At 42.1% G+C, this 23,981-nt stretch overlaps 1 protein-coding gene across 3 annotated transcripts in view; it reads left to right on the forward strand.

Annotated features, from left to right (window-relative positions):
- LOC126545637 (uncharacterized) overlaps positions 1-20,275 on the forward strand; it is a 152,116-nt gene extending 131,841 nt beyond the window's left edge. For 2 of the 3 annotated variants that reach the window (XM_050193563.2, XM_055061539.1), the window contains exons 11-13: positions 2,467-2,696; positions 3,392-3,459; positions 20,073-20,275. In XM_050193563.2, the coding sequence (XP_050049520.1) occupies positions 2,467-2,696; positions 3,392-3,434 (273 nt within the window). In that variant the 3' untranslated portion in view covers positions 3,435-3,459; positions 20,073-20,275. The remainder of the gene's footprint in view (positions 1-2,466; positions 2,697-3,391; positions 3,460-20,072) is intronic. The other variant, XM_055061540.1, reaches the window with a different exon arrangement.
- The last annotated feature ends 3,706 nt before the right edge of the window (positions 20,276-23,981 follow it).

The following is a 23,981-nucleotide window of genomic DNA, read 5'->3' on the forward strand; positions in this document are numbered from 1 at the left end:
TCAGTCCACAAACATGCTGAAATAAATGTGGGAGAGGCACCTTTCCTCGTGAAATATTTGCATGATCGCGCAGCCCAGCGATCTGGCATGACAGATTGTTCACCTTACACCAGCACCTCCAGTGCCACCTTCTGTCCCTATATGCAACTTTCAGGAAGGTTTCATGATAAGAAGGTATTGAAGTACCCTGGCGGTATCAAACGGAAGCGGTTAATTTAAGTTTGCAACATTTGTCAAACAACTGAACAACGCACAGTACATTTTTGCAGTTGGTTAGTATGAAGCTTTTTTTTTTTCTGCTTCTTGTCTTGTATGCGGCCCCCTTCAGCTGCGCAAGAGCTGCTGCTCAAGCTAGCTGTTTGTTATCCAATTTTAACAGCACTTGGCGTGCTGTATTTGTGCTAGCAGCCGGGAGGTGGGGGAGAAGCACTAGCGAAGTCCTGTTGTGGAGAGGGTGAGCCGCAAAGGCAGAGAGCACGGTGGCATGCTGCATGTGCTGAGGATGAGGGGTTCGCTGCATTGTTAAGGGTACACATCAAATGCATTGGCAAGTACCAGAGTCAGCTGTCCTGTATATCTTACTCTGTGGGCATAATTGTGGTGTGTACATCATATCATTAAACAATAGCTGTCCTTGATGTAATAGTTCTTTGGAAACCTGCAAGGTAGAGAGAAGTAATTAATAAAGAGAAAATGAGACATCTACCCAATCGTAGCAATTGCTACAAAGGCAAAATAGCTGTCCTTATTTGACACTTATCGAAATCACAACTGCTGTAGTTGCACCAGCAGACCTTATGCACAAATTAGGTGTAAACTGTTGGAGCCTGCCAATGTAAGTATAAGCATTATGGACATTCAGGAACACCAGAGCTAATGATTGCCAAGCACCTAGGTTATACATAGAAGTAGGGACTCACTTTTGCACATAGGGAGCACTCAACGCTGCTGGTTTGTTTGTTTATTGCACCTGGGACTTGACTGCATGAGAACAGATTAGGCTCATGCAGGTGTTGACTAATAAGGCAACAGAAATTTCTAACTAGGCACTTGTCCTTGCTTTAATATTCCCCCCCTCAATTATGTGATATAAATTTGCCCATAACGATAGGGTGTAGGCAAATCTTCTGATCTTTTAATGTGCTGTCAGCCAGCTGCTTTTATTTCATACTCTTACTCACAGGTCATGTGCTATATGTCTAGCAGGTGGAGGATACGCAATGCTTCAGGGATGTGATGTGCTCTCGTCACCCATAAAATGTGCACACATGCTGCATAATAGGTAGCAGCAGAGGTTAAATGCCAGCTTGTGATATAGCTCTGGCCACGGCGGCTGCATTTCAATGCTGGTGAAATGCGAAAACACCCGTGTACTTTGGTTTAGGTGCACATTAAAGAACCCCAGGTGGTCCAAATTATTCCGGAGTCCCCACTACGGCGTGCCTCATTATGAGGTATTGGTTTTGGCATGTAAAAGCCCCCTCTCCCCTCTCCTCTCCCTTTTGAGTGTGTGTGTTACTGCGCTGACTTGACTGGCTTTGTCATATTTCTTGCAAAATTCAAAACATTTGTTTCACACTTTTGTAACATTGATTTTTAAAGAGAAGATATTATTGCATAATAAGAACTTGTTCTTGGCCTAGTTGGTACTTGATCCACCATGGCATGCTTAGTCTAAGGCTATGATGTTGGGCTGCTAAGCACGAGTTTACGGGATCGAATCCCGGCCACGGTGGCCACATTTTGATGGGGGCGAAATGTGAAAACACCCATGTACTTAGATTTACGTGCACGTTAAAGAACCCCAGGTGGTCCAAATTTCTGGTGTCCCCCCACTATGGCATGCCTCATAATCAGATTGTGGTTTTGGCACTTGAAACCCCATAATTTAATTTAATTTTTTTAGTTGGTACTTGCTGTCAGATGTAATTGCTTCTAAAAGGACATAAAAGCTTGCACATGAACGAAATAATGAAAATACAGGCGACAGTTCTCTGTTTTGGGGGAAACAAACATGTCTTGTTCCCTGCCTTCTGGGATCCTTCACGTTGGCTGTTCATTATTCCCAGTTTCATAATATTTTAGACACAAGTGTATTACTGTGTAACTAACCAAGAATGTATTCAAATTCTTTTCGAATTATTGCTTTAATTTTTTGTTGTTCCAGCCTGAAGTGATACTTTCTCATTGTTTTAGCTAACATTGTATAAACAAACAAAGCCTGTATCATGTGTTTTTCAATACGTTCCACTCCCCTCTGTAAAAGCCTCTGGCCCTGAAGGTAATACAAATAAATAGGTTCCTTAGTATAGCTAGGTGCATGTACCATATGTTAACACATTGCTCTTGTACAAACTTAAACAATATATTTAGTCTGACATTCTTGTCTGAAATTGTATTTCCTTGCTAACGAGGATTATAGCAGCCTATACATTGTATTCATCAATAATTTTTTAACACCTGCAGTGCCCTGAGCCCATCCTGAAAGAAGACAAGTGGGAGCCCATCAAGCAAACCCACTTTAGTAACGGCGTGTGTGCTGAAGAATACCTGAACACATCGCTGGACAGTTCGTTCCTTCAGAATCCTAAACCATTTTCACAAGAGAATGTGCGCAAAACAGACTCTCTTGTTACACCATTGTACAACTGTGACAAAGTGAAGGTTGTGAACACAAAGGGCTGGCCTACTGCAAGGTATGCACATTTGTGCCATTTTTGAAAGTATATTATTTAGTGATGCAGGAGTATTCATCGTACCACTTTTGCACACTGTCGATAGTACTATTGAAGTGTGGTGTAGTAATGTAAAATTGCACATTGTACTGCATGTAAACATTCCAACATTAACTTGGCAACACTTTTATGTTAATGTGCAGGGCTCACCTTTTATGGGATGTTTGACAGCAGTTATTTATAACAGGAAAATCTGTGAAATGGCTAGGGGTCTTTCATGTAACCAGCACGTCAACTAGTGAACCTTGTTCTCAATTTTTTTGGTGTTCCGGTGTGGAACTCATAGTATACAAGAGAAATGTCTCTAAAGTGTTTTAAATCTAATCTGTTATGCTGATGCCTACTTTTAATAATGCTAGCAATGAGAGAATGTTGAAACTAAATTTTCAACAGACAGTTAATTGGCACCTGAAAGGCATAGTAACATTTGTTTTCCAAAAACTATATAGAAGTTTCCTTAGTGCTAACTTCCATTTCATTCTTATAAAAATGTAATTTTTCATTAGTTGATTTCAATTCTAGCATAAACGGGCATAATTAACGGGGCGTAATTGGCCTGATGGCAGATATCAAGCCATTTGTCATTTGTGTGATCTATCACATTTGTTTCTTAATAATAAATTTCACAAGTTTTTAAAATTTTTTTGGTATTACAGCAGATGTCCAGCTTGTCGTCAGCCATTACCATGGCGTACTTAAGATGCAATGGAGAGAGTGGTGCCATGTAAGTGTAATTTATTGGTGTCTCTCATAGAAAAGGCTGAATACAATAGTAGTCTGTACAGTTTAGTGCCACTATAATGTGCAAAATGACAGAAAAGATGGGGGAATTACCATTACACAACACAAAGCAAAAGCACAGAGTACAACCCCTACCCGCCGTGGTTGCTCAGTGGCTATGGTGTTGGGCTGCTGAGCACGAGGTCGCGGGATCGAATCCCGGCCACGGCAGCCGCATTTCGATGGGGGCGAAATGCGAAAACACCCGTGTACTTAGATTTAGGTGCACGTTAAAAAACCCCAGGTGGTCGAAATTTCCAGAGTCCTCCACTACGGCGTGCCTCATAATCAGAAAGTGGTTTTGGCACGTTAAACCCCATAATTTATTTTAGAGTACAACCCAGTATTTTTGAAGGTTAGTGGCACTAGTCTTTAATGTTAGTGGCATTGCTACGTTGGCAATTCCTGTTTCACTTTCTTCCTATGGGCGTTCAGTGCTTTTTCATCTTTTCTAGCCATTTTAAACATTTTTCTCTGCATTTTCAAGTCGTCTCTTATTATAGACTTCGTGATTCTTAAAAATTTTAACAAAAATATGGTGTGCATGGTATGGTGCGCATTGCTTGTTATCTTTCCATGCTCTGAATGCTGCCTGTTCTGCCTAGAAATGTATGTTGTGTTTTACTTTTTTCCATGTAACCTTGTTGTAGGCTTGCGTGAAATGCTTTTTTATGTTTTAGCATTAGGAGTGTCAAAGTGGAAGAAGGTGTATGTGTGGGAAGCCTGTCACGTAGTAGAGGTAGAGAGGGGATGGGAGAGCTTAGAAGGGCATTGTGCGTGCGTGCGTGCGTGCGTGTGTGCGTGTGTGTGTGTACACGCATGGCCTTCTAAGCTCTCCCATCCCCTCTCTGGGACACAGTTAGCTGGGTCACAGGGTGTCCCAGCTAACTTTAGCCAGAGTTTAAAAATGTGTGAATGCCACGTAGCTGGACAGAACCAAGGTTATGTTGTTTTCCGTCGCTTGGAGATACTCAAATTATTTTTTTCATTCTGCCTAATTAGATAATTAGTCTTAATCATTCAACGTCTTGAATATTATAGTTAGATGAAAAGCGTCAAGGAAAAAATTGTAGCGTGACATGAAAAGCTCCCGATATAGCTTTCTGTTGCTCAGTACGTGCTACATAAAAGTATTTTTCAGAGTGCTAAAGAAGCCTGTGAAGATGTGCAAAGTACCCGCCGTGGTTGCTTAGCAGCCCAAGACCATGGCCACTATAAGCAACCACGGCGGGTACATTGCACATGTTAAACCCCAGGTGGTCTAAATTTCTAGAGTCCCCCACTACGGCGCGCCTCATAATCAGAAAGTGGTTTTCGCACGTAAAACCCCATAATTTCTTTTTTAATACATGCAAAGTGCCTTGAGCGGCCAGTCGCCCAGCAATTTTGCGTGCATTTGTGAGCTTCTTTCACGCTCGAAAAAACACTTTTATGTAGCACCTACTGAGCAACACGCAAAATGTTTTATTGCGCACAAATAAATCCATGCTCTCCGGCAGGTGCGAGTAGCCAGTGCCTGAGCGATCAGCGGCAGCCATCTTTTAGTCCTTTCAGAATGGAACAGCCTGTGGCTACTCAGAAAAAAGAAAAGTTTTGTTCAGCATATTAATGCGCCTTTAACGTCACTTTGACGCGATGAGTTTTCGCGGTTTTGTGACGTTGCCTGACTGGCAGGTGAAGTGGGTGCAGCCTGAAAACCTTTGACCAATAGCCGAGGCCTAGTGGCAAAAAGGCATCAAACCAGAAGTAAATATTTTTGTTTTGTTTAGTCTAATGATGCATAATCAGTGTGTATGCGTTATATTAGATGGGGAGCCATCGCGGTTTTCGTGACGTCACTTGACAGACAGGCAAAGTGGGGTGGTTCAAAAGTTTTTGACCAATTGCGGAGGGCTGATTGCAGAATTGGAATAGAAAAGTTTGGAATAGCTTTACGTTATAGCGCCCTTGGTTTTCATAGCTTTTGGGAACAAGGCACAGGTAGGATATGACAAGAGAATTCCTAAAACAAAAATTAATGATACAATGTTTCACTAGCTTGAAATGCACTATATGTATGAGTGAATTAGCTTTTTTTTCCCTTGTCTTCTCTATCTTGAGTGTTCAGGTTATACTATACTGTACAGAGTGCCATACAAACAGAGCTCAGCAATCCATCCTTTTGAATAGCATTAGTGTTAGTTTGTGGCGACGGTTCAAGAGGCCCTGCAGCACTTTGTAATGAAATTGGAAGATGTCTTGGTCCTGAGAAGGGCACCGTGTTATTAATGCATCCCCACAATGATTTTTTCACAGCGTTATCTGTGGAGTTTTAAACAGACAGCAGCTTCCCCTCACCACTTTGTTTTCACTTTGCTTCTATCACTCTTAGTATGCTAGAAGCTAATGGTACATTCGACTGGTTCCTACCATGCTGCAACTCGGTTTACAGCCCTCCTGATATCGGAGCCAGAAAAAGACTGCTTGAGCCAAACATTCAGTTGCTCCCAGAGCAATTTGAAGGGCCACATAGCTGATATTCTGTTGTATCTCAATTGTGCTCCCAGCTTGGAAATGTCCTCCAAGTGTCCTGAGCTGCAGTGCAGCACTCGGAATAAACCAGGAAAATGTGTTACAAGTGCTTGATTTTGATATGCGTGCCACCAAAGCACTCTAGAGCACTTGAAAGTGTTCATTTGAATGTACCATAAGCTGTCTACTGGCACAAGCAATGCTCTACTGCTAGAGTTGCCAATTGCCCTGAATTCGACAGAACTGTATTGGATTCTATCATATGTCCCATGTCCCTACTTGGCCCTGTGAGAACAGCTAGTTGATTGTGATTGATGTGGTAATCTTCAAAACTGGATTTCCCCTCAATGTAGGTGTCCTGCATACATGGTGAACTGTGCAGTGTTGTAAACCTAGCTGAATTCGTTCTTTCCATTCTCATCAATGGCACTTTAACTGTGAGAGTACTGTGCCATGAAAAATTTGCAGAGAAACACAAGTCAGATGCTTGTGTGACGTACATTATGGCAGCGTTGCAGGGCTTCTTTGTGCACACAGTAATTTTCCCCCACTTGCCCTTCTTTTAGCCCCAATAACCTTTGGAAATAGGTATGTTCAAGTTAAGCAGGGGAAACTTTTTTTTGATAGGTGTAGGCAAATAAATGCTGTATTCAAACTTAAAGCTGTCTTGTTCTTCAGCCAGCTATGTCCCATTTCTGTATGTTGTGGCTGTTTTGATGTGTTGACGTTCTTAGGGTTTACACTCACTTTCCAGGGCTAAATGTGTGTGTCTGTGTTTGTATCTGTTTATATGTTCGTTATAACAGGCCTGGAGCCTGTTATAAACAGGCCTGGAGTGCGGCCTGATCCCGGGGACCAGAACCGGTAACGCACTCTCTCACCAGAGCAGGATTGGCCACCCTGGTGCAGTACTTGGCCACAACCTCCTATATGAACACAACAATCAAACCCCGGCCCTCAGTCCCCAGCAGCTGCGAAGCAACTGACCACGGCGGCGGTCAGACCTGCGACGCTGCAGAGGGTGCTAAGAATGCCTGGCTCCGGGCAGGCCGCCATTGGAATATGAACCTGGCAACGTTTAACGCTAGAACGTTATCTAGTGAGGCGAGTCTAGCAGTGCTATTGGAGGAATTAGAGGGCAGTAAATGGGATATAATAGGGCTCAGTGAAGTTAGGAGGCCAAAAGAAGCATATACAGTACTAAAAAGCGGGCACGTCTTGTGCTACCGGGGCTTAGCAGAGAGACGAGAACTAGGAGTCGGATTCCTGATTAATAAGAACATAGCTGGTAACATACAGGAATTCTATAGCATTAACGAGAGGGTGGCATGTCTTGTTGTGAAACTTAATAAGAGGTACAAAATGAAGGTTATACAGGTCTACGCCCCTACATCTAGTCATGATGACCAGGAAGTCGAAAGCTTCTATGAAGACGTGGAATCGGCGATGGGTAAAGTCAAAACAAAATACAGTATACTGATGGGCGATTTCAATGCCAGGGTAGGCAAGAAGCAGGCCGGAGACAAGTCAGTGGGGGAATATGGCATAGGCTCTAGGAATAGCAGAGGAGAGTTATTAGTAGAGTTTGCAGAACAGAATAATATGCGGATAATGAATACCTTTTTCCGCAAGCGGGTTAGCCGAAAGTGGACATGGAGGAGCCCGAATGGTGAGACTAGAAATGAAATCGACTTTATACTCTGCGCGAACCCTGGCATCATACAAGATGTAGACGTGCTCGGCAAGGTGCGCTGCAGTGACCATAGGATGGTAAGAACTCGAATTAGCCTTGACTTGAGGAGGGAACGGAAGAAACTGGTACATAAGAAACCAATCAATGAGTTAGCGGTAAGAGGGAAACTAGAGGAATTCCGGATCAAGCTACAGAACAGGTATTCGGCTTTAACCCAGGAAGAGGACCATAGTGTTGAAGCAATGAACGACAATCTTATGGGCATCATTAAGGAGTGCGCAATAGAAGTCGGTGGTAACGCCGTTAAACAGGAAACCAGTAAGCTATCGCAGGAGACGAAAGATCTGATCAAGAAATGCCAATGTATGAAAGCCTCTAACCCTACAGCTAGAATAGAACTGGCAGAACTTTCTAAGTTAGTCAACAAGCGTAAGACAGCGGACATAAGGAACTATAATATGGATAGAATTGAACAGGCTCTCAGGAACAGAGGAAGCCTAAAAGCAGTACAGAAGAAACTAGGAATAGGCAAGAATCAGATGTGTGCGTTAAGAGACAAAGCCGGCAATATCGTTACTAATATGGATGAGATAGTTCAAGTGGCTGAAGAGTTTTATAGAGATTTATACAGTACCAGTAACACCCACGACGATAAGGTGAGAGAGAATAGTCTAGAGGAACTTGAAATCCCACAAGTAACCACGGAAGAGGTAAAGAACGCCTTGGGAGCTATGCAAAGGGGGAAGGCAGCTGGGGAGGATCAGGTAACAGCAGATTTGTTGAAGGATGGTGGGCAGTTTGTTCTAGAAAAACTGGCCGCCCTGTATACGAGCCTCATGACCTCGAGCGTACCGGAATCTTGGAAGAACGCTAACATAATCCTAATCCATAAGAAAGGGGACGCCAAAGACTTGAAAAATTATAGACCGATCAGCTTACTGTCCGTTGCCTACAAAGTATTTACTAAGGTAATTGCAAATAGAATCAGGAATACCTTAGACTTCTGTCAACCAAAGGACCAGGCAGGATTCCGTAAAGGATACTCAACAATAGACCATATTCACACTATCAATCAGGTGATAGAGAAATGTGCGGAATATAACCAACCCTTATATATAGCCTTCATTGATTACGAAAAAGCATTTGATTCAGTCGAAACCTCAGCAGTCATGGAGGCACTACGGAATCAGGGTGTAGATGAACCATATGTAAAGATACTGGAAACTATCTATAGCGGTTCCACAGCCACCGTAATCCTCCACAAAGAAAGCAACAAAATCCCAATAAAGAAAGGCGTCAGACAGGGAGATACGATATCTCGAATACTATTCACAGCGTGTTTACAGGAGGTATTCAGCGACCTGGAGTGGGAAGAATTGGGGATAAAAGTTGATGGAGAATACCTTAGCAACTTGCGATTCGCTGATGATATTGCCTTGCTTAGTAACTCAGGAGACCAATTGCAATGCATGCTCACTGACCTGGAGAGGCAAAGCAGAATGGTAGGTCTGAAAATTAATCTACAGAAAACTAAAGTAATGTTTAACAGTCTCGGAAGAGAACAGCAGTTTACGATAGGTAGCGAGGCACTGGAAGTGGTAAGGGAATACATCTACTTAGGGCAGGTAGTGACCACGGATCCGGATCATGAGACTGAAATAACCAGAAGAATAAGAATGGGCTGGGGGGCGTTTGGCAGGCATTCTCAAGTCATGAACAGCAGGTTGCCACTATCCCTCAAGAGGAAAGTGTATAACAGCTGTGTCTTACCAGTACTCACCTACGGGGCAGAAACCTGGAGGCTTACGAAAAGGGTTCTGCTGAAATTGAGGACGACGCAACGAGCCATGGAAAGAAGAATGATAGGTGTAACGTTAAGGGATAAGAAAAGAGCAGATTGGGTGAGGGAACAAACGTGGGTAAATGACATCTTAGTTGAAATCAAGAAAAAGAAATGGGCATGGGCCGGACATGTAATGAGGAGGGAAGATAACCGATGGTCATTAAGGGTTACGGACTGGATTCCAAGGGAAGGAAAGCGTAGTAGGGGGCGGCAGAAAGTTAGGTGGGCGGATGACTTTAAGACGTTTGCAGGGACAACATGGCCACAATTAGTACATGACCGGGGTAGTTGGAGAAGTATGGGGGAGGCCTTTGCCCTGCAGTGGGCGTAACTAGGCTGATGATGATGATGATGATATGTTCGTATCTAACCATTTTCTCGCCTAGCTGGGTCACTGGGTAGTGGAATGGCTAGTGCATCAGGCTGCTTTGCTGAGGTAACAGGGTTCGAAAGCAACCATGCTACCGCCCAGGGTCGATCTTCTTTATTGCAGATTCCAATTTTTCGGAGGGACCTATTTCGAAAAAAATTTACCACAATTTTTCTAGGGTGACCGTAACATGAGAAAAAAATATTTTGCGTTGATATATATGTACTCTTCATTCATGAATAACAACAATAAAAATAGGAAATAAACTTATAAGAATTAAAAATTTAATGCATTGCTATAGTTCAAGGCTTAGGATATGCGCACACGAGAATATTTCGCAAGTCTCAAATGTTCCTGCTCTTACACTAATGTTTACGTCCGTAGCGTAATCGAACTGCATAGGTGAGCGCACTCAAGAAAACTGTGTGGTTGTGTGCCTGTCAAAAAAGCAAAACATGTGCCAGACTTCCGCTAAACTTCATCTTATTGCCAACCAGAGGCAATTAGATATTGCGAGTCGCCAAAAAAAAAAGGAAACGCATGCACGGCGACATCCTTCTTATGCTCACCCCTGTGAGCACTAAACGAGCGAGAAACAGGCGGCCGCCCTTTGAGCGATTAGTAACGATATAGTCATCAGTTTTGCTAGTGCAAGAAGCCGAAACTGCCTGCGGAACAAAACGCAAAACGTCGCCCGCGCGCCAATGCGCGAGCGGTACTATATAGACGTGCCGGAGCAAACTGCCATGCAATGAAAACCGAGAGAGGGAGGTGCAAGAAAAAAATTCCCTGTATTCCCACATAGTGGCAGCATATGCCAGGAAAAAAAAAAGGAGATAGGCGTCCTTTTTAAACATACAGACGGTGTCGTAAATATACGGCATCGACTGTTTTGGACTAGTTTGCGGCGCCGTATATTTACGTCATTGACCCTGAAAGGGTGAATCACTGCTTAGATGGCAATGTGTACATACCAGCTGCTCTTCAATGCACCTCTATCGCGCCGACATTGGTCACTGTAGAAGCAGGACTGGGTAGGTACTGCTTTTCGAAGATTTTTCGAAGAAACTTTTTGAAGCCAACTTGTACTGGGTATCTGCCACTCAGTCTGGGCTGTTTAAAATGAATCTTTTTGATGCCAACTTCAGTGACTAGGTATCTGCCAGTAGGTGTGTGCTGCTCTTCAATGAAGCAATAATGAAGCTCTTCAGTGAACATCTGTGACACCAACTTGGTTAACTAGGTGTGTGTTACTGGGAATGTGCCGCTCTACAATGACGAGAAAGATCGCTTAAATTTCTCCATTGCTGAGTGGAATCGAACCCACGTCACATGAGTTTCTCAAGGACAGCAACTCGACACATTAACAGGCTGCACCACAAATGTGCTGCGTACGTACTGCATTTTAATGAACGTCTTTCAAGCTAACATTTTAGCTAGCTGCACCATGATTGCACTAGGTATGTGCCGCTCTTTAATGAATGTCTCTCCAGCTTGGGTCACTGAGTATGTGTTATGAAACTCCCCGTAAAAATGCACTGTTGTTCCACTTACTTTTATAACAAAAAGCTCTCTTTTATGCGTTGAAGCACAGAAGTAGCTGGAATACCCATGTATTTTGTCACACACTATCTTGAAACTGGTGTGATTCTCGAAATTTCAACGTGGATACGCCTGCAATCTCACCGGCTACAATTAATAATTCCAAATGTGCCATAAAGTATTATTTAAAAAGTTACTTAGTGAATTTTCGTTGAATGTGTTTCGATTTTTATTTTAGTAATGTCCGTCTCTTCGAATAATCCAGCTCAAGGACAATAATTATGCCATGTGCCACAGGTGATTTTTTTTAATTCCGGGAAACTTGAAGATGATCACCCCGTAGAGTACCCTACAAAGATTACTAGAGGGAACTCTGGTGCTAGTGTCTACGGTAGCTGCAAGCATGGCATTTCAGCACGCATTGAAATGATGGTTAGTACACTGATTTGCCTAAACTTGGTCCTTCTGGCTTCAAGTGGCTTTGTGACTTTGCAAACTGATCACCTTGAGGAAAACATTGCATTATAAATGCAACATTTTGCAGTGATGATGCATGTGCACAGTGTTGTATTGCTTTCTGCTTTTGTAAAAATATTTCTTCTAAATTTAGGCCAATAATGTGTTGTAAATAAAGCCACAAGAAGGAAGATCAGACAAATTTATGTAATAACCATAATTCTCATAACTGAATGATTGCATCACCAGAGTTCCCTCTAGTAAATTTAGTAGGAAACTATGGGTGGCACTAGCATACCGTGCCAAACTAGGTGGAGCGGGTTTTGACATCCCCACGTATTCATCAATCCTTGAACATTTTCGTATTCTCTTTCTTTTTTCTTTAAGACACTATTATAACTGTCCGCACAAGTGCAAGACACTGATGCGTGAAGGAGCAGTTGCATGCAGGCCTGCAGTATGTGCACTGGTCATAATTTTAATGTTGCAACTTGCACTGCAAACACTAGTACCCTTCATCTTGGAAAGTACACTATCTGAAACGACACTTGATCTGACTATTTGCACAACACATCAGTGCAGGAAGAACCACACAATTTATAGATGTCCCATGCAAGACTGACCCTCATCATGTGCTTTAGCAACCCTGTGTCTCACCCGGTGCTCTCACCCAATCCTTCAAAGCAAAGCTCTGCTAGTTAGGTGAACATGCCCTCATTTGTATGTCTCTGCCTATAGATGCTCTGCAGTGCTGCAGAATGCACTTTACATTATCATGTCGGTATGCTGCCATAAGTGGCCTTGTGTTTGGAAAGACCATGAGCAATGCATTGGCACTCTGATAGCTCAAGTAAATAGATCACAACTTGATCAATGACATGTGAATCTGATGATGTACAGAACAGTAGTTGCCCATTCATTTGTAATTTTCGGGTCTACTAAGTTTCTTGATATACTCTTTGCACTAACATATTTGTGTGTATGTATCAAAGTTTTATGAAGCCGAAGCAAGGGAAGCATTAGCTTGTTCATTTTCAGAATTGATAATCTTCTAAAATTTGTCTTGCCATGTCACTTTTCTGTTAGTATTGCAGCATGCATGTAATAAGCTTCACTGCCTATTTTTATTTCTTTGTTTCCTCTTTTGATTGCATTTGTGATTCATCCCAGTAAGCTTGGCCAAGTGCACCTTCTTGTATTCACTTATTGTGGCTTGCACTGGCATGCTAACAGTGTGGATAGCCATGCATCTAAAAGGTGCTAAGTTCCATCCAGAAATTGTCATATGTGCTTATGCAGCTTGGAGCATTTCTGCATGCAAAGTACTTTTGGGTGCCGCTGTCACAGCTATATGAATGAAGCTATGCATTTGAGATGTAGCAAGGTTTGGTAAAGTGATGTGGCTCCTGAATATAACCCCACTTGCTTTGTCGCTTCATATACTGCTTTTCTCCTACAATGAGTAAAATACATAATGTTCTGTTGGTACAGTTCAGTCCACATGCAATGGCTGCTTAAGTCATCATCATCATCATCATCAGCCTGGTTACGCCCACTGCAGGGCAAAGGCCTCTCCCATACTTCTCCAACTACCCCGGTCATGTACTAATTGTGGCCATGTTGTCCCTGCAAACGTCTTAATGTCATCCGCCCACCTAACTTTCTGCGGCCCCCTACTACGCTTCCCTTCCCTTGGAATCCAGTCCGTAACCCTTAATGACCATCGGTTATCTCCCCTCCTCATTACATGTCCTGCCCACGCCCATTTCTTTTTCTTGATTTCTACTAAGATGTCATTAACCCGTGTTTGTTCCCTCACCCAATCTGCTCTTTTCTTATCCCTTAACATTACACCCATCATTCTTCTTTCCATAGCTCGTTGCGTCGTCCTCAATTTAAGTAGAACCCTTTCCGTAAGCCTCCAGGTTTCTGCCCCGTAGGTGAGTACTGGTAAGACAGAGCTATTGTACACTTTTCTCTTGAGGGATAATGGCAACCTGCTGTTCATGATCTGAGAATGCCTGCCAAATGCACCCCAGCCCATTCTTATTCTTCTGATTATTTCAATCTCATGACCTGGATCCGCGGTCACTACCTGCCCTAAGTAGATGTATTCCCTTACCACTTCCAGTGCCTCGCTACCTATTGTAAACTGCTGTTCTCTTCCGAGACTGTTAAGCATTACTTTAGTTTTCTGCAGATTAATTTTTAGACCCACTCTTCTCTGCTTTGCCTCTCCAGGTCAGTGAGCATGCATTGCAATTGGTCCCCTGAGTTACTAAGCAAGGCAATATCATCAGCAAATCGCAAGTTACTAAGGCATTCTCCATTAACTCTTATCCCCAATTCTTCCCAATCCAGGTCTCTGAATGCCTCCTGTAAACATGCTGTGAATAGCATTGGTGAGATCGTGTCGCCCTGCCTGACGCCTTTCTTTATTGGGATTTTGTTACTTTCTTTGTGGAGGACTACGGTGGCTGTGGAGCCGCTATAGATATCTTTCAGTATTTTTACATACAGCTCGTCTACACCCTGATTCCGTAATGCCTCCATGACTGCTGAGGTTTCGATTGAATCAAACACTTTCTTGTAATCAATGAAAGCTAAATATAAGGGTCTGTTATATTTCACACATTTCTCTATCACCTGATTGATAGTGTGAATATGGTCTGTTGCCGAGTAACTTTTACGAAATCCTGCCTGGTCCTTTTGTTGACAGAAGTCTAAGGTGTTCCTGATTCTATTTGCAATTACCTTAGTAAATACTTTGTAGGCAACGGACAGTAAGCTGATCGGTCTATAATTTTTCAAGTCTTTGGCGTCCCCTTTCTTATGGATTAGGATTATGTTAGCGTTCTTCGAAGATTCCGGTACGCTCGAGGTCATGAGGCTCGTATACAGGGCGGCCAGTTTTTCTAGAACAAACTGCCCACCATCCTTCAACAAATCTGCTGTTACCTGATCCTCCCCAGCTGCCTCCCCCCTTTGCATAGCTCCCAAGCCTTTCTTTACTTCTTCCGGCGTTACTTGTGGGATTTCAAATTCCTCTAGACTATTGTTTCTTCCATTATCGTCGTGGGTGCCACTGGTACTGTATAAATTTCTATAGAACTCCTCAGCCTCTTGAACTATCTCATCCATATTAGTAATGATATTGCCGGCTTTGTCTCTTAACGCATACATCTGATTCTTGCCTATTCCTAGTTTCTTCTTCACTGCTTTTACGCTTCCTCCATTCCTGAGAGCATGTTCAATTCTATCCATATTATACTTCCTTATGTCAGCTGTCTTACGCTTGTTGATTAACTTGGAAAGTTCTGCCAGTTCTATTCTAGCTGTAGGGTTAGAGGCTTTCATACGTTGGCGTTGCTTGATCAGATCGTTTGTCTCCAGCGATGGCTTACTGGTATCCTGTCTAACAGAGTTACCACTGATTTCTATTGCACGCTCCTTAATGATGCCCATAAGATTGTCGTTCATTGCTTCAACACTAAGGTCGATCCTCTTCCTGAGTTAAAGCCGAATACCTGTTCTGTAGCTTGATCCGGAATTCCTCTATTTTCCCTCTTACCGCTAACTCATTGGTCGGCTTCTTATGTGCCAGTTTCTTCCATTGCCTCCTCAAGTCTAGGCTAATTCGAGTCCTTACCATCCTATGGTCACTGCAGCGCACCTTGCCGAGCACATCCACATCTTGTATGATGCCAGGGTTAGCGCAGAGTATAAGGTCTATTTAATTTCTAGTCTCGCCATTCGGGCTCCTCCACGTCTTCTTTCGGCTATCCCTCTTGCGGAAGAGGTATTGATTATCTGCATATTATTCTGTTCTGCAAACTCTACTAATAACTTTCCCCTGCTATTCCTAGAGCCTATGCCATATTCCACCACTGGCTTGTCTCCAGCCTGCTTCTTGCCTACCCTGGCATTGAAGTCGCCCATCAGTATAGTGTATTTTGTTTTGACTTTACCCATCGCCGATTCCACGTCTTCATAGAAGCTTTCGACTTCCTGGTCATCATGACTGGATGTGGGGGCGCAGACCTGTACAACCTTCAGTTTGTACCTCTTATTAAGTTTCACAACAAGACCTGCCACCCTCTCATTAATGCTATAGAATTCCTGTATGTTACCAGCTATTTCCTTATTAATCAGGAATCCGACTCCTAGTTCTCGTCTCTCCGCTAAGCTTCGGTAGCACAGGACGTACCCGCTTTTTAGCACTGTATATGCTCCTTTTGTCCTCCTAACTTCACTGAGCCCTATTATATCCCATTTACTGCCCTCTAATTCCTCCAACAGCACTGCTAGACTCGCCTCACTAGATAACATTCTAGCGTTAAACGTTGCCAGGTTCAGATTCCAATGGCGGCCTGTTCGGACCCAGGTATTCTTACCTGGAACACTTGCTGCTTAAGTGTCAGCATTTAAACATAACTGCTGCAAAGTTGCAACTATTCACAGTCAGTGCTGATAGGCAAACTGGCGAGCTGCCAGTGCCATAGATGGCTCAAAACAGCGATGAGAACACACCATCCTTTTTGTCAGCTGTAGAAGTTGTCTGAAGTAAAAGACATTTTCTTTTCCTTACTTTTGACATGATGCTAGCACATATAATAGAGATGTTATATGCATTATTGAATACAAAGGAATGCACAGGCTGCAAAAACATTATTGATTCTAATTGTTCTTCAATAGGACACAGTTCAGGCTTATTGTGTTTGCCCAAAGCTTGCTTTCTCCTATTGGTTCCAATTGGACATCACTGTGGGTTGAATTGGTATATTGATGGCAATTCTAACTCATTCCACTTGGACAGCATTGTGGTTTCAACTGGATATCATTGTGGGTACAGTCTGTGTTAATGCAGTTACAGTTGCATATATTTCTTGATCCAGTTGATGTTGAGACAATTCTAATTGGGCCTCATTGTGCATTCCATTGTCACATACTTGGAGCCACTGCTTAGATCCATGTAGATCAATTATTCGGGCATTCCAGAGGCACCAATTATTCTACACATGCCAAGTGGTCATACTGGAACATGCCAGTCCGTTCAGTGGGGCTCAGTGTGCCGCTTGGTCTCAATTGGAAGTTGCGGCACGAGAAATGCCATGAAACAACAAAGTAATAAATAGTATAATAATGAGCTCTCAAATAAGATATCTTTGTGGTTTGGTATGTGATCAGCGCAAGTAGCATCATTTAGTTTTTAAAAAAAAATCTGCCCGAAATTTTAGCTGTTTGTCTTGAATCATTGGCACCACTTGGTGCCAAAAATATTGCTTGCATATAGCATGTGACAGAGATTGCTCATAGTGACATGATGGGTTAATATATCATATTAGTAGACTGCCATTGTGTGCGTGTATGAGTAAGTTTCTCAAAATAAGTGTCAAACATTTCTGTTCTATGAACCAACGAACATTGCTTGCAAGCATCAAATGTGTTTGTTATATACCAAGTGTGTCAGCAAACACTTTCAAAAATTTTTAAAGTTTGCCTGTGGCAGATAGCATAATTCTAGTTCATGAGATGGTCTACTCAAAGAGGCGGACATTACTTGCTCAAAAAATTGAAATGCATAATCAAGTAATTAACAAAAATCACTAATTAACTGTTTAACTGATTATCTGATTACCTTATAGCCCCATATTGCAATTTACAATTTATAGTCATGGTGTTCGCAAGACGGATCCACTTGGAACAAATTCTCAGGATGACACCAATTTCGAGATACCAGTTCCCAAACTTTGCCAAGAAATGGATTGGCATTTCAGTTAATTTCATAACAAAATGTTGTTTTATGCATTCAAGCACCAAAGTAACCGGAACATGAATGCATTTGTCTGCAAAGTTCGGGAATTAATATCTCGAAACTGGTCTCATGCTGAGAATTATTTCCAAGTGGATCAGCCTTGTGAACTCCACGGCTGGAATTTGCGAATTGCAGTATGGGCCCCCATAAGGGAAATAGTTAAAGAATTAGTGAATCTTTGTTAGTTGGTAATGCATTTAAATTTTTGTGCAAGTAGTGTCTGCCACTTCGAGTAGACCAGCCCATGAACTAGAATTGAGCTATCTGCCACAGGCAACCTTTAAATAATTTTTGAAAATCTTCGCTGAAGCACCCTGTATACAGAATGCCCCAACTATCGTGCACGAAGATCTAAAATATGCAAATGCCACGTAGCTGGACAGTCCCAAGGTAATGTTGTTTGCCGTTGCTTGGAGATACTCAGATTATTTTTTGCATTCTGCCTAATAACTTAATTAGTATTAATTAATTAATCAGCTTCTCAAATATTATAATTAGATAAAAAGTGTCACTGAGAAAATTGTAGCACAGCATGAAAAACTCCCGATACAGATTTCTGTTTCTCAATATGTGCTACATTAAATTGTTTTTCCGAGCGTGAAAGAACCCCGCGAATGCACGCAAAATTGCTACGCGACTGGCCGCTCGAGGCACTTTGCATGTATTCACACGGTTCTTCAGTGCTCAGAAAACACTTTTATATATCACGTATAGAGCAGCAGAAGCTCTATGGGTCCTCTCGTCTACAGAATCAGTTTTGAATGACAATGTGACCATGTGCCTTCACACTGCATGCAAATTTTTCTATTTGTCATAGTGCAAGTTGACAGCAGCACCTTATGTATGCCAGCAGAAGTAAGCTGCTACAATTCCTGCTAAGCAAAGGATACGTTTACAAGAAAACCTTAAACTATTATATTGTCACTGGTAAATGTGACAAGGTAGCAAAAAGCAAGTGCAGCGACAGAGTTGAAGTGGGAATGAAGTTGTAGAAGAAAAATGTGTGCTGGACAGCTGTATCAAATGAGTGTCTAGCAAATAGTATGCACTCGAACACTGCAGTATGCATTGCAGTGCTGCCAATGGTCGCATATTGCCTCAAGAGAAAAGGTATGCATTTATGTCCTTGTATTCAAAAAGCGTGCTGCCAGAGTCTCTTCTCAGCATCATGGATGGAGGGATTTGTGTTCTCAGTGAGTCATATAAATTACGGTGGGTCACAACAATCGGCTGTCACCTGTTTCCTTTTTGCAGTTATGACTAGGAAACTTGCTTGTTTTTGCACACATCTGATGAATTGGTGCCACAGTGTGTGAAGTAATTATAACGGGACACCATTATGTATGAATCTGTGCAAAGAAATCATTCCATAAATGCCTGAGAACGCGGCACCATCTGTGAAGTTGCACTATGAGAAGGGCCTTGTGATGGATTTGGGAAGCCCGACCAAACATGTAAAAATGTCAAATGACACATTGAAAAGCTGAAAGAAATGACTCGCATAGCCACTGCTGAACAAATGACATTAAAAGAGTTCTGGCATGACATTTTTGGTTTGCCTTTCTTTTCTTTTTCTTGTTAAGGCCCAAGTTCTCTAAATCACAGAAAAAAATACTAGCAAGTATCAGAGCCCCCGAAATAATTCACCATAATACTTACCTACAGACCAGTTTCATGTGAGCACATGCCCGCATTACGCAAGCAGGCGTACCTTAATTAGTCGTACCATCTGGATAGTGCAGCATCGTGGCAACTTGCTGAACTAAGGCGCACCAATGGCTGCCATTCGGGAGGGAGCGATTGCATTGGCATTGAAAAAAAATAGAGGAGGCGTTGGTATGAGTAACTTCATCATGCCTAGCCTTATTGCTACATGTTCAGTAAATTTTGCCCTCTGTCATGATGTCACAATAATGTCGATGGCGCCAGGTCCAGCATTTTTTTTCCAGCTGTAACATGAAATTAAGATAACTTGTCTGCCAATCTTCATATTTGCCAAGTGTCATCCTTTTACCAGCAAGAAGTGTGTGGTAAGTAGTATCCACAATTATGAAACTATGTGTTAGTGCTTCTTCAATGATAGATGCTTCAAGCACAGGAGCTCGAGGGCTATGCCAGTGCAAATTTCAACATGAAGTGCTTCTATATAGTGAAATGCATTGAGGGCTAGCCATGGTTTATGCATAGTCTTGCAGTTTTAAGAGACCATGGATTCTTTTTCCAAGAGTGCAATGAATGTTTTAAGCACATTACAAATTTTGAAGTGTTGTGCTTCATGATAAACTAGGACCAAAACAGTACATGTGCAACCTATCTCTTTTTTGCAGTTTTGAAAGCAGTGGTCACATGCCTGCAGACTGCAGCCCTGGCACTTGTTTTATCACACTGTTGCATCATCACGAAAAGCCATTGTTCTAAATATTTGTTTGCATTGTTTTCAGCGTGAAACTAAAGCTAGAAGTTTCTTTCTGTTGATTATTTCTTATGTGTGGTACAAGATGATTTAAATAAAGCTGTTATCAACATTAAATGAGCTGTTATTTTTCTTTACTTGGTGATTGGACAAGTAGAGACAATAATCACCATGTTTATTTTTATTACTATTTGATAATTTAATTTTTTGGTTTATAAAAAAAACGTTGAAAAGAAAATTTTTTTGGAAAATTACTTTCAAGCTTTGTAGGTGATTTTTTGGCATATCAAGTAATGTACAATAAAATGTGCTATTTTGTGTTAATAGGTAATCAATTGTGTCAATAAATTTTTACATTGTCATTTACACAGTTGAACAAAACAATCTTCAGCCTCAATTATAGTGGCTGCATGCCCAGATTTTATAGTACATGTCGATGTTAGGCAGTATTTCCACAATAGCAACCTTTAACAGGAGTTTAGCATTGTGTGGCTGTTTGTTAATCTCTCTCGGTGACACTACCGTTGCATAGCAGTATAGCATGTTTATATTGGAAACTAGGGCGCCACATTGAGGGTGATATGGCCGGAGAAGTTCACAGCCTGCCACTCTTAGGTCATGCAGGACTTGTGGGAGCAGGCAAGTCCATTATTCAGGAGTGACACCTAATGACATCGGGCACAGAAAGCTTGGCTCCTCAATCTGCCATTTCATGCTGCTCTGCAAAAGCCATAATTGGCTTATCAGGGTTATCACTCGCCATGGCCTCCACCTGCTGGAGAAATGAATTTGCCTAAACGGCATCTGCCCATTGGCTGTGCTTATTTCTTTATCACAAATGATAATTGATCATGTACACATGTGTCACCCTGAAAATTCATTTGCCACATTCAAGAAGGTGGAGATCTCAAAGTTGCTGTGGTCTACGTGTAAGGTGGCTAGGACAGTGTACATCCTTATCTGCTGTGTCAGACTGGAAGCTGATACCATGGAATAAATGTACTGGATAGGCGACAGAGAGGTTGGTGAGAATAAAGTTAAGCACCTTGACAGAATGAGAATGTTACTGTCTAAGCCAATTCGAAGCCATGTTCTTAAATATGTCGTGCACCTGGTACATTAATGCACCTGATGCGTAACCAGAGTTATAGGTACTTTTCACAGCAGGTTCATTACAGAATGGCCAGAGATCGGTTTAGGGCATGACCCCCATGAGACATGCTTATCTGTGTGTGAGCATTGTAGGTAGCCGTATATAAGCAGCTGGGCATCAAATTTAGCGTAAGATATCAGCGAAGTCAAATTTTTGTGCTGAATTCTCGAGAGCATTACCTGCGTCGTTTTGTGGGATACCAATTTGTGATCGTATCCAATGAAACATCACTGTTTTTCCCTCGGGTACCATTAGCCATCTTGAAAACTTCGCATAATAGAAGTGAGAATGTTGGCACTGGAAAACCAGCTGAGAACCCAGTGTTAGTCTCTCAGAACATCAGCCTTTGGCAGTTTTGGATAATATGCTTCATTAAGTATAGGTTAAAGTACACACTATATTAAACTTGTCTCTGCTTTCTATCCAGGTGACATATAAGAGCTAGGTGTAAAATTGGTAATTTCCCCCTTTCTCATGTAAAAAAATACCACTGCAGGTTGTCTGGACAGATGCCATAAGCCCCATGATAAAACTGCTGCCATTTAAATTAACTACTGGCAGCAGTCATTAAAACAAAGGTTAAGCACTAAAGGCAAATGCGAAATGCTGTACTAAGCCCTAGCTTTAGCTTTTTCATATGGTCCTCAGTTGCAACCTCGATGGAGAAGACTTGTGGTCAAGCACCACCTTCACTGCATCGCTGCACAGATTGGTTTCCGTTAATCATGTTTCGTGTTCCCTGGTATGCAGACCAATGTATGTCATCACATTGCAGTGTTATGTGGTCACCAGCAGCTCTTTTTACCGAAATGTGTATGGAAGCCCATGAATTCGATTGGGAACTTCCCTACTATGTGTAAAGGTTTGTTAGCACCAGGCACGCACGCAGGTTTTTTTTTTTGGGGGGGGGGGGGTAACTTTTCTATGCAAATGAGGGGGAGGGTACTTTTACTAGTACAAATGTGAATAATGCCCACCATTCGCCATAAAGACGCGTAAACACGCAAAAGAGAATAGAAATAATGTGTATGTCACAGGTACGCCTGTGCGATACACCTCTTCTTTACTTGGAAAACAAAGAACCATATCAAATGGACTCTTGCATGAAAGATGCACAGGAAGAACCTTGCCAAGAACAAATTGACCAGAAAAAGTGCAAAATAAAGATTTCTAGTAGCATTCTGTGATTGATCTCTGGAACAATTATTGCAAAATGTATATTTGCGGAACAACCATACTTCTTTTCGATCCTTCTTTATTGCTCTACCAAATGCCAAAACCGACTCCTGTTGTTAATTGGGAAGTTGCATAACGATGTCTGGTCACCAGTCCCGTACAACCGCACTATATTGCACTTTATGAACTCATGCCCTAATTCCACATTGGAATTAGGGCATGATGTCAACGACGTCCTGCTCCGTCTAGAACCGGAGCAGGACGCTCCGGTTCTAGATGTACTGCGCCCACCACGGAAGGTTATAAAAACACCCTCATTAGCATAGCAGGAAAGTGGCTACTTCAGGGGCTGGATTGATAACTGTAGAAGAGTCGTTAAAAACACACGGAAAAATTCTCCACTTCCGGCAGCGTTTTCTCTATTTCCTTTTTAAATAAAACGATGTTGATCCATAAATATTTTCACAAATAATTTTCGCTTTTCCTCCCTGTTTGGCTGTTGCCTTGGCTTTCTCCCTTAGTAGATCGCTTAATTTCTCATCTCCTTGCAACTCTTGTTTCCAGTTGCCAATTTTGCACGAAAAGTGCTGTACAATTAGGGGAAACTAGACGAGGTAAGGGGTGACAGTCATATTGCTTATGGGTTGAACGGTTATTGCAGGGTCTGATGATAGACACTGTTTCGCAATATACTATTTTCCACCTTGTCTAACCCATATCGTGGATATATGGTTCCGAGGATCTGCGAGCGTCGCGGAGAGCCCTTACTCAAAGAAATCAAGAAAAAGGAAAAGTTAAACGCAACTGGTGTTTTCTCCGGCCGCAAGTCATTTCATGAACATACACACCAGCTTACTATGAACAGAGTTTCTTTCCTGGCCCCTGGATCAGTCCAAACAAAGAAGGTTGGACTAACGAAGCAACAGCGAACGCGTTATTGTTGAATAGATGGTGACATAAAAGTTGTGTTGGGAATTATAAATAAAATAAAATGTTATAATTAAAACAATGAACTACGCCCTGCCTGCTGCAGCTAAGTATTGCAGGCTGCCAAATTAGAAAGATAAATAAGAGGACCGAAGTCAATTAATTTTGTATTGTAAAAGAAATGGTGGGGGGGAGTCTACCACCAGAGAAACCACGGCCAAGGGAACGGATGGCTGTGGGATTTATCGAAAAATGATGCATAAATTACAATAATACATAATATCAAGTGATAATGTCTTGAATAGATGGGGACATAAAGATTGTGTTGGGCAATAAAAATTAATGAAAAATAAAAATAATTAAAATAAAGACTAAGCCCTGCCTAGCACACCTAAGTATTGCAGGCTGTTAACTGAATTCATCTTGAGTTAATCGCGCGGGCACCGAATCGTTGAGAAGACTGACCTCCACACCCCAGGAGATGCCGATAACTACCGCCATCCAAAAAGAGTGAAAAACTTCACAAGCATTCGACTCTGTGAACACTGAATGGCAGTGAAAGCTGAC

Source organism: Dermacentor andersoni, chromosome 1 (genome assembly GCF_023375885.2).
Source record: "Dermacentor andersoni chromosome 1, qqDerAnde1_hic_scaffold, whole genome shotgun sequence".
NCBI lineage: Eukaryota > Metazoa > Arthropoda > Arachnida > Ixodida > Ixodidae > Dermacentor > Dermacentor andersoni.